Genomic DNA, 12,888 nt, shown 5'->3' with positions numbered 1-12,888 from the left:
TGCGCGGATCACGCGTCCATGCCACGTTCGACAGATGTTCGCGTCAATGAGAACAAGAGTGTGTTGCATGGTCCCGCTGGAGACCTCATGCCTGTTGTCCGGTCTGCTCGCAGTGATGGGAAGTGTAGAAGAGAGTGCCTGCTGAGCGTCGGCAGGTGAAGTTGAAGTTGAAGTCCTTGTTGCTGCCTATATCACACGTTCTTATCGATAGCGGAAACGGACCCGGAATAACAATATTCCGAAACTCTTCAAGGGACTTCATGTGCAAGAGAAGTGTTGGTCCTCCACCATTACCTTGCCAACCATGTCAGCTCGCGCCGTCCGTCTAGAGCACGCCTCAATGGTCAGCCGACAACTCACAGCAGGTGTCAGGCTTTACCCGTTTGGAAATTGCTTATAAACCCCTCGCACCCATGCTACCACTGCGGCATGGGCAATTCCTACGGTGCGAGCACTGCCTCGGAGGCCGAAGCGCCACGCATTGCCACCAAGCGAAGAGGACGAATGTTGTGTCCTCAAACGCGATACGGTAAGATGCTGATAGTCCCTGCCGGATCGGTATACATGCCGAGCTGTTGCACGAGACACTGTCGATGCTCCACCAAGTGGTTAGCGAGAGATTTCTACATCTTGGAAGCAGACTATCTGTCGGGCGCAAGATACCTGATGCACTGGACAAGCGTGAAGCTGTCAGACACGATACATGTAGCTCTCGAACCGAATCGCAGAATGGTGCACGGTTGTGGTCCCACTTCGAAGACTTACGCTACCGGGCGGCTGCCTGCAGAGAGATAGGATAAAGCGGTACATCGCAGCACCAATAGGCTGGATAAATCGCACAGACCTTTAGAAAGACGGTGGCAGTGCGTCTTGCATGCCATGTTCCCAACGACAAGGCAATACCTTGCAACGCCAGCGGGCTTCTCGTATGTGAACTTATGCTCCACTCAAAGCCCCAGAGGTGGGCATCAGGTCTCACTGGCTTCTGCATTCTATAGGCCGAATATCAAAGAATCGCTCAGACCAGGTAGAGAAGCAGCCTCCGCGTCCGCTGTTGTTGAGACACGCGGCGCGGCCGCGCCAAGAGATTCCTGTCCGCGCTGATATTGAAGCAGTAGCGCATCATCAAATATTCCATCGACCGCGCGGCCGCGATGATGATGATGCCATTGATATATTAATGCCGCGCGTAGCAACATTGGCATTGTGTGTCCACGATCATACTTGGTAATGTTCAGAATACACTGACTATATATCAGCAGAGAAAGGCATCCGGAGATGATCTGAATACTCACCTTTCACACATCATTCGTTTCCCACACTCCATCATCGATTCAGGCGCTTGAACGAGAGCCACAGCAAGCCATGTCCTCCTTCACCCGAATCCGCATCGCCGTTGTAGCAGCAGTGCTCAGCGCACTATCAGCCACTGCTCAAAATCTGTCCCATGGCGCCGCAAACTTCTACCGAAGCGACAATGTCACGATCTGGCCCGTCACTTTCAACACCCTGTACCAGACGGAAGTCGCAGGCAATCTCTTCCTTCCGGACGCCGTCAATCGTTCATCAACCTCGAACCAGTCAGCTCTCGTGATCGGCCATCCCATGGGAGCAGTGAAAGAGCAGAGCGCAAATCTCTACGGCACCAAGATGGCCGAACAAGGCTTCGTTACACTATCTATTGACCTTCCACATTTCGGTGGCAGCGAAGGATTGCCACGCCAAGCTGTGTCTCCGGACTTATACTCTGAAGCCTTCAGCGCAGCTGTGGATTATCTGGGCACACTGAGCTTCGTCGACAGATCTCGCATCGGCGGCATCGGAATATGCGGAAGCGGTAGTTTCATCATCAGCGCAGCGAAGATAGACCCTCGTATCGCCGCTGTAGCCACAGCCAGCATGTACGACATGGGTGCTGTCAACCGCCAGGGTCTTCGAAACGCGCAGGACGTCGACCAGCGCAAGGAGATCATCGCCACAGCTGCTTTCCAGCGATGGGCAGAGCTACAGGGCGCAGAGCCTCAATGGGCAATCGGAACACCTCTGAGGATCACCAACAGCTCCACCGCCATGGATCGGGAATTCTACGACTTTTACCGTACTTCTCGCGGCGAGTTCACGCCCGCTGGAGCTTTGCCCAACACCACCACCCATCGGACCTTGACTTCCAACACCAAATTTATGAACTTCTACCCGTTCGAGGACATTGAGACCATCTCACCACGCCCGTTGCTGATCATCTCGGGTGACCAATCTCATTCACGGGAGTTCAGTGAGACAGCATACGAGCGTGCGGCAGAGCCCAAGGAACTCATATGGGTGCCAGGAGCAGGGCATACTGATTTGTATGATCGTGTGGAGCTGATTCCGTTCGCAAGACTTGTTGAGTTCTTCAGGAGCAACCTGAGTGGGAACTGAGTTAGATATCCGGCCTGGATACGCCTGTGAGGGAAGCTGTTATATTGTAGCTGCTAGATCAGAGCGGAACCTCCAGCCTTCGAGCGGAGACAGCAACATCGGAACCGGTTTGCCTCAGTCGCAAGTTAGCTCACCATCCCATAGATGAACTCACGTTCAATACAGAATACTTAAAATGTATCAAAGGTCCTCAGCAGTTCTTCGCCCAGCTGATTAAGGCGACACTCCAGAATCCAATGCTCGCAGAAACCTTGCCAGAACTTGGTGGCTTTGAAGCTGTGAACGAATCTCCCGGAACCATTGATGATTTCTGAAATTGCCGGTGGAGAGACGGTGATCGCTGTGATTCTATCTGCACAGTGTGTTGGAAGAACAGAAGCGCAAGAACGCACGGAGTGGAGTGAAGCAGTGCGGCCGCTGCACGCTAGTCCTGTTCAATGATAGCGCAAGCGCACGGCCCGCTTCCAGACGCCAACTCCATGCGGGCATGCGGGGTCTAGCCTCTGGTCCCAACTACTGCAGGTCCGCCGAGGGAGGCATAGCTCCACATAATCCATCCAACATCCACTCCTTCTTCATCTCCTTCTCCTCCTTGACGACCCCATAGATCCAGCCACAATGCCTTCAACACGCCAGTTTCGCACCATTGGCCTCATCGCCTTCCTCACAATCGCAATCATCTACTACCTCTCATACGGCGCGTCAAACACCCACGAATCCGCATTCTACACCCGCACGCGCGCAGCAATTGATCGCAAGAAATCAGCGCTGGAACGCGACCGCGTTGTTGCGGATGAGCGGGATCGCGCAGAACGGGTGGAGCGATTACGGAAAGAACACGACAAAGCTGTCGCAGACGATGAAGCAGCGGACCTAACGAGCAGCGAGAGCAAGACGAAAGCGAAAGTCGAGCCAGCGTATACGGAAGTCGTAGCGGGCGGAGAGAAGAGAGTCAAAGGACAGAAGCCACTGATGAGGCCTGGGAATGAGAAGGTTGTCGAAGGCGTTCCCGAAGGCATTGCGGATGACGATGGAGTGGCGAAGGTTGGGAACGTGAAGAAGCCGAAAACAGCGACAGAGGACGAGGATGAAGAAGAAGCTCGCAAGAAGCGAAAAGAAGACGAGGAGATCGAGACGGAGCTGAACGACATCCTGCGCAAAGGGCCTATAATCGTGTTCTCGAAATCGTACTGCCCGTACTCAAAGAAGGCAAAGCATATTCTGCTGGACTTGTACGACATCACGCCGAAGCCATATGTGGTGGAACTTGATATTCATGAACTGGGACCTGGGTTGCAAAGGCATTTGGCGAAGAGCACTGGACGGAGAACAGTGCCGAACGTGCTGGTCAATGGAAAGTCGATCGGTGGAGGAGACGATATCGAGGCGCTGCATGAGAGTGGGAAGCTAGCGGAGACGCTGAAGAGCATGGGCGGGAAGAGAGTGACGGGAGTGGATCGGAAGAAGGATTGATGGAGAGTGCAATTGAACAAAATCGAAGGGGCGTGGTAATAGTGATTACGAGGTGCAATAGGGGAAGGAGCAAAGTCGCTGGCCATATCTTTGAGAAGGAAATCATCGAAAGATCACAATGGCTTCGGCGACATGTCGCTCGTTTGCGGCAATACATATGGTCAAAGATGAGCGCTAGTTGCTGCAGAACGGCTACGGCGGAGCCATTCGGTCAGACGAAGGATGGATGTAGAAGGCACGACTTGGCAAGAAGATATGCAGGGAACGCCATATGGATGGCTACGGAGAAGAAGCAAAGTGAAAGGATTGATACCCAGTTGGAAAAGCAATCTCGTTATTGTAGCAGCGCCGAAGACAGACCAAGAAATGACACATCGTCTACAGCCAGCCGCTTGGCAACAGCAAGCGTTGAAAGCCCTGCAAGAACTGACATTTTAAATAGTGCGGTGAATGAAGACTTCAACCCAACATGGTACCTAGTACCCACCAGCCCAAGTGCCAAGCCCAATTGCGAAAGCGAAACCAAGGACAACCTTCGCGACGCGAAAAGTTCGTCGTCCAGACAAAGCCACAGCCTTGGTCCCAAGATAGTGGCCTCCCGCAGAGTTGCTCTGGCTCAGCCTCGCTGTCTTACACTGGGCTGTTCGCATGCCACGCTACAGTGCCCAGTCGACCACTGCTTGGACGAACTGCCGACTCTCGTGCTTCGCCCCGCTGCAAGCCACGCCTTTGGGTTGATCCGGCCTTGTGGTGTGCGGCGCCTAATATCGCGGTATTGGCCAGGGGAGAATACAATGGACCAACGCCATCACTCGCTGCCGAGAGTGAAGGCAGCTGACGGAGTCGCAATTGGTGTACACTACGAGAGGGATTAAGCTCTCGCTTTGCTAAGGAGGCTTGCATGAAGGCCAAGTCTGAGCCCCCTCTTTTGCACCACCTTACCTGGGCGAATCCAATGGTGGCTGCTTCAGCTGCCGAGCATCCGGCGTGGAACGAGACAGCGATTCGTCGCTTCGAAACATTGCGCCATATCGTTGTCCTCCTCAAGGGGTGACCTTCTTCTTCATCTCCCCCCTGCGACGCCAACAGATGAGTTCGTGAGCAGCCTGTCGCTTGTCTGCACAAGTATATCGCAGCACACATGGCCAAACGTCAGTCCCTGCCGCACTGGCTTGTGCCAACAACACTGCTCGTGTCTTTCATCGCGGGCATTGCACTCGCAGTCGGACACCACTACTTCTACTCCAGATTACATGGCCGTCGAGTAGACCAAGCACGCTGACCGCAAGGCACGAACATAGCCATCGGTACCGGCCTTGCGTTCCTCGTCCGCGCCGCCTTTGTTATCACTATCTCGACTGTCTATTGGCAGATCTTCTGGCAACGACTGCGAAGGCCTCTTTCGCTGTCAACTATTGATGATCTGGCAGATCAGATGAAGGTTATCTATCAACTCTTCAACTGGAATAGCTTGAAGGCTAGCCCTCTGTTGGGGTGCCTGGCCTTGGTAGCCTGGTTGATACCTCTGGCGGTTGTCTTCCCGCCCTCAGCGCTGAGAGTTGTGCTGAAAGAGTTCCGTTCGCACGAGATAAGGGAAATTTACCTTCCAGACTACAAAAAAAAGGAAACATTTGTCAATACTTACATGCTGGCCAAAGATCAGCCAACTGTGATGAGAGGCGGTGGCTACAGTTTCGACGCCGAGTGGGCTGGACCAACGAATCGTATCAGACGAACTTTGTTTGGTGCAGCATATCAAGGACAACTCCCAAATATTCCGGCCCCACAAGCGAACTCCTCTTACGATCTCTCATTCTACGCTCCCTCGGTACAGTGCATACCCATCAGCAGCCCGAACGAGGTTCTCCGTGAGCTTGACGCAGCGGGCATTCAATGTCTGAATGGCTCGACAACCTGTGGCACTACGTTCAGTACTTCCTACGTGGCATGGGTCGCCAAAAGCAGTATCGTGCCCTTCAACATCACTAGCTTTTTGGAAGACGCGTCGCTTGGCATAGCAGAATATGTTCCCTTTCCCTACCAGGACTACGTTCTGCCCTCCGACGCTCGCCTCGGCACAGACGACTCCAGACCGCAGGCATTGTATTTGGCTTACCGAGACAATATGGCGCAGAAAGGTCTGCATTCCACCGATGTGGCTCTTTTGAATTGCACGCTTTATAATGCCACTTATATGGTATCCTTCAATTTCAATAATGGGGATCAAGGTGTGAACATCAATGCCATCGAGCTCCAGAATGCCATCTTCGTCGAGAGCTCAGGTGATCGTGCCTCGTTCCCGGGGGCTTTTGGGCTGAACACTGCCGAGGTCCAATCGTACCTGGCTTACATGGAAGTCGTCGGAGAGCTACTTGTCGGTATGTTGTTTTCGGGAGATCTACCAAGAACAGACAAGACTCACATACTGGAGACCGAACTTGCGTTTACTGAAGAATTGTACCCGCTTTATGCCAACTACACAAAGTCCTCCACAACTCCGCGGCCACTGCGGCCGTTCGTAGAGACCCTTGAGGAGATTTTCCAGAACATGTCATTATCTCTTCTCACCATTCCGGAGATCGCAGCAGAACAGCCAATCATGTCGAATGTCTCTATATCTTTCACCCACAACGCCTATCGCTACAACAAAGAACGGCTCTTTGCGGCGTATGGAGCGGCCGCCGCTGGAGCTTTCGTCACTGTACTGATCGGTCTCTACAGTCTCGCGGTGACAGGCACTTCGTACAGTAACAAGTTCTCCACTGTGATCCGAGTTGCTCGTGACCAGGCGATCGATGTGCATATCCAGCATAAGGACAGGCTTGGTCAGGATCCGCTGCCGGCATACATCGGGGAAGCTGAACTGCACCTGGACCGGAATGAATTTGAGAGCAGGATCCCAATGAATCCTTCTCCTCAAAAGCTGCAATGGTCTGACGAGTTTGGCTCTGGTGGCCTCGCCGCGAAGACTGCGTATGCGCAGACATCGTTGCTGAGAGAAAGTGTCGATGATGGATAATTGACGTAAGCGACCGACTCAGTTAACGGAGGGCTTGCAACTATCAAGAGCACGGCTTGTCCCAACGCCCAGAATATAAACATCGGTAGACCAGCCTCATCTGGCTGAGCTCAATTTTTTCTTGGTAAAAAAGGCATATCAAGCCCCGCTGCTTACGTTACAGTCTATCCCTGACTCTACTCGATTACCGTTATTGCTGCAAATGCTTGCGGACTCTGGCTTTTACATTCCTACTTGCCGGATGCAAAAGGAAGCTCTGGTGTTGGTGGGACTACGAAAGTCCATCTGTCTTCAAACTTGACGCCGCAATATGGAGTTTCTTGTAGGCATACAAAAAAGAGGTAGCTCTATACACCCAATACGAGAGCAAATACAAGCGCAATAATGAAGGCTGACCTCTTCAAGGGATTGACACCATACCCAGCCAGGATCAAAGCAGCTATTAGGACTGGGCGATCCGGTGAAGAATAGTGGGAATTAGTGCAGCTGCCAACGGGAATCCAAAAGCGCCTATAGCGGATAGAGCAGAGTGGGATCTGCTGTCCTGGTGGACATAAGAATATCTGCTTTTACTGACGATAAGGCGGAGCTGTCCACGGGTTGCAGGCAAGATAGAAGACCCTCTAGCCAGCCCGCGAGGATTATCGGGCACTCGTGACCATGTAGTCCGTGACTCGTTGCCCCAAAGCCAGCGCAAGCGCTCGGCGGCAAGCCTTATGATCACCTGACGATGAGATCCATCAGTGGGATCTACGTCTTTACATGCGAGATAAAGATTGGCCGGCAACGAAGGAGATACGGGAGTGGGGCCCAGGAAGCAAAGCGCCCGAAGCGATATACGGGCAGTCCAGTTCTGGCAGGAGTCCCAAGGTCGTAAGCTTGGGGTGAAGAACTCGATGCCCTGATTGGTCAGAGCGTATGGGGGACGATCAGTGTATAAGCTCTCCGAGGTCAGCTGGACTCTGTTACATTCGTAGAAATCACTTGGTGAATTAGCAAGCATGCCTCCCCTTTCCGGGCCATTCGATATCCATGCGAATATTGATTCGTCGTTGGTGTCCGTTACGATTTTCTGTTGGAGTCGGATGAATGCATCTTCCCCTTCTCCGTACAGCAGTGGCATATTCACGCCTAGAAGTCCCAATAGTGAATACGACATGTCTTCTGGCCGCGTCGTTGCTCTCCTAGATGCCCAGCTGAGGCGCTGTGCAATTGCAACGTGTCGCAGAGGTTTTCGGCCTAGTAGGAGCTGTCCATCTATCCTTGTCACCACATGTAGGATTGGACTTAAGCTCGTCTTCGTCCCAGATCTGGAGTAGCCGCGGCCGTAAAATATGACCTCAGGAGGAGCGATTAGCTCTTGTAAGGTCCAGCCACGAGTAATCCAGCGACAGGTCGATAGGGCTTGCTCGACCTGTACTGCAGCTTCACAGATCTCGCAATTTTGCACAACATTTCTTGCGTCGTCATTTGAGCGCATGGAGTTACGCGATTCGTAGAATGTCCAAGAATCACACAATGTACACCAGTAGTCCCTGGGGCGGGCTTTGAACACAGGAGTGTTATCCTCAAAGTGAAAGGATCTTGGCAATACAACATCCAGCAGGAATGCATAGCAAATCGCAGCTCGTTGATACCATTTGTACATGGAGTTTATGGCCTCCGACAGCTCGGCACTGCTCGACTTATTGATGCAGCAGGTGTCGATCCAGACGTAGTCGTAAGAGTCTGCCGCTGCGAGTCGCGCTACCTGCTTGACTTTCTCGTACCCAGTACTTTGGCCAGATGTGCCTGCTTTGACGTCTTCGAACAATACCTCATGGCCGTCAACCCAAGTGTGCGAAAGTATAGCATAGGGCGGAAGGTCCTCGCCCATGAACGAGACCAGCTCCAACTTGTCGCCTGCATCATCCACCGACGATACTTTCAACAGCCTCATCTTCTTTGAAGTGCTGCTTGACTGGTGCTGCTGGTGACGATGACCCGATGTTCCCAGAGAGAACCGCGATCTGTTCATCAAATGCGATGCTGGTTGTCAGAATCGTAGCCGTGTTTTTGCGGTTTATGCAACCAGGCTGTGTCTCCGCAAACGTACGTGGGGGCGTTGCACAGCCACCACATGGCAGAGGCACAGCCTCGATGGTTAGCAGGCGGCTACGTCTCGACTACATTGAAACCACAAGCATTCGCTCGATGCATATAGTCTCATTGTACACAGACCGCAAAATGCACTATGCTGGGCTTAAGACACGTCCACAACATCGCAGTGACCTGGTTGCTTTCGGCTTGGCAGTCACATGCGATTTTACATGACAATCTTTTGTCTTACCGCAATGCACAGCACACGTATGGTCTTAGCAGTGTAGCAATGATGTTGCATGACCACATCTGACTCAAGTGTCCTCTTGACGTCTAGCAGAAAGTTAGGTCGTGCGATCAACGGTCTTTGGGCTGCTCTTCCCGTCGAATTGAGTCTACCGATGATGGCTTGTAGAGGCATCGCTATTGTGTCACTCAGTGGTACAGAATACAGAGTGCACATGATACGGTGTGTATGGAGAAAAACACGGTTGCTGAAATGTATGTACATGCCAGCCCTACTCTCCTAGCTTCAAACTCAAACCCAACGTCAACTCATGCTCCAACGACCTCGGGGAACATGACAGAATTGCCCCTTTGGAAGTCAGATCCTTGTCTGGAATCACATCTTCATGATCTTCAGAGTTCGAGATCCCTGCTGCTGACAATAATCCTCGATCCTATTTGATGAGTGATGAGTGAACATGGTCAGCACTACTCAGCCCTATACAAGGGTGCAGAAAGCCCTAAATCCGAACATCCGACTGTTCGCACTTCGGCATGCTATGATCACAGCTATGCTGTGCGGGAAAACCTCCGGCTATGGCTATTTGCTTGCCTCCCCGCAAGATACCTGGTCCTTCGCAATTTGCTACTTTGCTGTTTGGTTCTTTTTTCGGTTGGCTGATCCTAGTCTCGACTACTAGTATACCATGCTCGATTACAAACTCTCGACATTTAGTCAGTTGTGTGAGGCATGGGTGCCACATCTACAAATGTGGAAAACAATCCGGTGGACTGTTTTCTGAAGACTTGATCGCTATTCGACCTAATGAAGGTGACAGACACTCGCTTTATTTTCTATTGGTGACATTTCTACTATCGATGCCGGCAACGAACTCATATATCTTCAATATCTTGTCAACATGCGACTTCTCAGCATAGCATCCGCAAGCATCGCACTCTTCACCAGTAACACACTCGCAGCATGTCCTTATCAAAACAGCGGCCATGCCGCATCTTATCACGGCTACAACGCCCCTCACGCCAAACGCGACATCTCGATATCCCTCTCAGACAAAAAGGGCAACACCACAACACCTGACTCAAAGGGCAAAAAAGGAACTCTAATGTTCAATCGTCTTGCTCCATCATCTTCGGTTCTCTACATCGCGAACAGCGACGGCACAAATGCTCGAAGACTTCTCTCCAATTCAACTGCAGTATTCGAATACCATGCGACATTCTCACCAGATGGCAAGTACATCGTCTACACTTCCGAGAAGCGAGGAGCCGGCCAAGCGGATCTCTATCGTGTACGGGTGAACGGCACAGGAATCGAAGAACTCGTCGCGACAGATGCAGTAGATGACCAAGGTGTGCTTTCGCCTGATGGGAATTGGTTGGCGTATGTGAGCTCGGATAATGGCTGGAAAGCGGATATCTGGGTGAAAGATTTGAGAACGGGCGAAACCCGCAACCTCACCAACACAGCATCTGTAAAAGGCGTCTCTTGGAGTCCAGACGGCTACTTCAAACCCGCCTGGTCTCCGGATGGTCAATGGATCGCTTTCAGTTCTGACCGGAATACTGGATGGTACAACCACGGCGACGGAACAGCCTGGGAGAATACGCAAGAACTTTCGATTTACGCTATTCGACCTGATGGGACGGATTTTCGACTTGTCGCCACGAAACCTGGTCATGCACTCGGAAGTCCGAAGTGGTCTCCCGATGGAAAACGTATAGTGTATTATGAGATGGAACGAACTCAAACCTACAACGCCCGCTCCGCAGGTCTTTGGAACGACGCGGCAAATCAGATCTGGTCCGTAGATTTCGAGACTGGAAAGACGAAGCAGGAAACCTCATCAAACGTTCTCAAAGTCTCCCCTCAGTACGTCAACGACGAGCTCGGGATAGGATATTTCGTCAAGAGCCACGCCGATGTTGCGGGGATTTACTACACCAATGCGCCCGACAAGACTGTCACTTTCCGGACTTTACAGATGCCATTCAACAACCCTTCGTGGTCACCAGATGGAAAACAAGTCGTATTCGAAGTCCTCAACCGCGACCCTCACAACCCTTCAGCCCCGATCCAGAATGGATCTATGCGATCGGGCAACAATTCCCAACGACTTCTCCCAAAGGCGACAAGATTGCTTTCCCAGATCCATGGCGAAGATCTGTCGTGGTCGCCAATGTGTCAGACCTCGCTCACGAAGATAACGTACCTCTCAAGAACCTCACGATTCCTGCTGCAGGTCCGATCAGGAACCTGACGAATAATCTCCAAGCTCCTATGGAAGTGATTCAACCCGCTTGGTCGCCCGATGGAGAATGGATCGCATTCGGAGCTGGAGGTTATTTCCAGCAGAGAAGACAATTCGCTGCTGCGATTTATCGTGTCAAGGCTGATAATAGTTCTCTGCCGGAGAAGCTGACAGATTTGAGAAATAATTCAGGTAAGGCCGAAGATCTCCAGTAGGTGTTTCGAGGTTTTAGGTGGAAGATGTGTTGCTGACGGGCCATGCGAATGTGAACAGGATTTCCAAGTTATTCTCACGATGGCAATTCGATCGTGTATCGCCAATGGGGTCATCCAGGCCAGGCAGGCTATGGGCTATACGTTTATGATATCGCGAAGAACGTTACTACGCGGCTCACTGAGGGGACGATGAGTGACAATTTTCCGTAAGTCCTTTCTGTTCTGCGTGATTCCAGCGCGAAGTGGAAGACGAGGAAAAGTAGCTGACGGTTTCTTGATACAGATCCTTCTCCCCAGATGGCTCACGCATCGTCTTCACCCGGAGGATGAATGTGACGAACTTCGATATCTGTACGATCAAGCCCGATGGCACGGATCTCCGAGTACTGACAGATTCTGCTGCAAACGATGCCCACGGAGTGTGAGTCTGTCGTACATGTTCGTAATGATTGTATGTGAGAGATCCGATAACTGACAAAGACGTTACAAACAGATGGACGTACGATGGTAGGATCTTGTACTCGAGTGGTGCGTCGGGGTGGAAAGCTGAAGCGGCAAGCTACGATCAAGCTGAGCAGCCATATGGGCAGCTTTGGATTATGGACGCGGATGGCAGCAACAAGTATCAAATTGCTGATAGCTTGTGAGAGGATGCGATGCCGATCTATCTTCCAGGAGTGTACTTGTGAACAGCACAAGAGTAATTCAAGTCGACTTACCTTCGGAGGTGGTTCCAAGCAGTCTTTGCGTTGGTGTGTCACCTTGCAGATATTGCGAGCGAGATACGATTGCGAGAGGGAACCACATCGAACAGAGTGACCTGTGAACAGTAGTCAGCAGCAGCAAAGTGCGACCTCAGCTGCACCAATACGAGCAGCATGACACGGTCGCGCTTGCTTTCCAGCCTCTCTAGCGAACAAGGAGATGGAACTCCCGTCCGATGTCACACCCAACGTGGACATAGGAGAGGTCGGTAGCGTGTTGCGCGCGAAGCGCAGGGAGTGTATTCGGAGTATTTGCCCTATCTCATCATCCTCCTCGTCCATCCCATGGTCGCGCTTTTGCACAGAAGACCCAGTAGTTGTCTGGCCCAGAAGTCGTCCAAAGCCATCTCTTGACTTTCCGATTGCGCCTCGACGCCATTGCCTGGTATCATCTGGAACATTCATGCAACGAAAAAACTTTTTGC

At 51.9% G+C, this 12,888-nt stretch overlaps 5 protein-coding genes across 6 annotated transcripts; 4 read left to right on the top strand and 1 right to left on the bottom strand.

Annotated features, from left to right (window-relative positions):
* Positions 1-1,365: 1,365 nt before the first annotated feature.
* CKM354_000438000 (uncharacterized protein) lies at positions 1,366-2,418 on the top strand (the record flags this gene model as incomplete). Its single annotated transcript, XM_044799616.1, has 1 exon — positions 1,366-2,418. One exon carries the CDS (start codon positions 1,366-1,368, stop codon positions 2,416-2,418), a length of 1,053 nt encoding a protein of 350 aa, XP_044655551.1.
* A 618-nt stretch (positions 2,419-3,036) lies between these two features.
* On the top strand, positions 3,037-3,891 carry CKM354_000437900 (uncharacterized protein; the record flags this gene model as incomplete). The annotated part of the gene is made up of 1 exon (XM_044799615.1): positions 3,037-3,891. One exon carries the CDS (start codon positions 3,037-3,039, stop codon positions 3,889-3,891), a length of 855 nt encoding a protein of 284 aa, XP_044655550.1.
* A 1,141-nt stretch (positions 3,892-5,032) lies between these two features.
* Positions 5,033-6,910, top strand: CKM354_000437800 (uncharacterized protein; the record flags this gene model as incomplete). 2 transcript variants are annotated; one of them, XM_044799614.1, is made up of 3 exons in its annotated part: positions 5,033-5,042; positions 5,181-6,029; positions 6,149-6,177. In XM_044799614.1, the coding sequence occupies 3 exons, from the start codon at positions 5,033-5,035 to the stop codon at positions 6,175-6,177; spliced, it is 888 nt and encodes a 295-aa protein (XP_044655549.1). The 2 variants fall into 2 exon arrangements, with proteins under 2 accessions (XP_044655549.1, XP_044655548.1); XM_044799613.1 differs by having other exon boundaries at positions 5,181-6,910.
* Positions 6,911-7,352: 442 nt separating this feature from the next.
* Positions 7,353-8,849, bottom strand: CKM354_000437700 (uncharacterized protein; the record flags this gene model as incomplete). Its single annotated transcript, XM_044799612.1, has 1 exon — positions 7,353-8,849. One exon carries the CDS (start codon positions 8,847-8,849, stop codon positions 7,353-7,355), a length of 1,497 nt encoding a protein of 498 aa, XP_044655547.1.
* Positions 8,850-10,134: 1,285 nt separating this feature from the next.
* Positions 10,135-12,388, top strand: CKM354_000437600 (uncharacterized protein; the record flags this gene model as incomplete). The annotated part of the gene is made up of 6 exons (XM_044799611.1): positions 10,135-11,240; positions 11,303-11,676; positions 11,758-11,905; positions 11,983-12,120; positions 12,193-12,227; positions 12,348-12,388. The coding sequence occupies 6 exons, from the start codon at positions 10,135-10,137 to the stop codon at positions 12,386-12,388; spliced, it is 1,842 nt and encodes a 613-aa protein (XP_044655546.1).
* Between the last annotated feature and the right edge of the window lie 500 nt (positions 12,389-12,888).

The sequence above is a fragment of the Cercospora kikuchii genome, assembly GCF_019650295.1.
Source record: "Cercospora kikuchii DNA, contig_00002, whole genome shotgun sequence".
NCBI lineage: Eukaryota > Fungi > Ascomycota > Dothideomycetes > Mycosphaerellales > Mycosphaerellaceae > Cercospora > Cercospora kikuchii.
The sequence above is the reverse complement of the archived record's forward strand: the minus strand, read 5'-3'. Positions and strand labels throughout refer to the sequence as shown.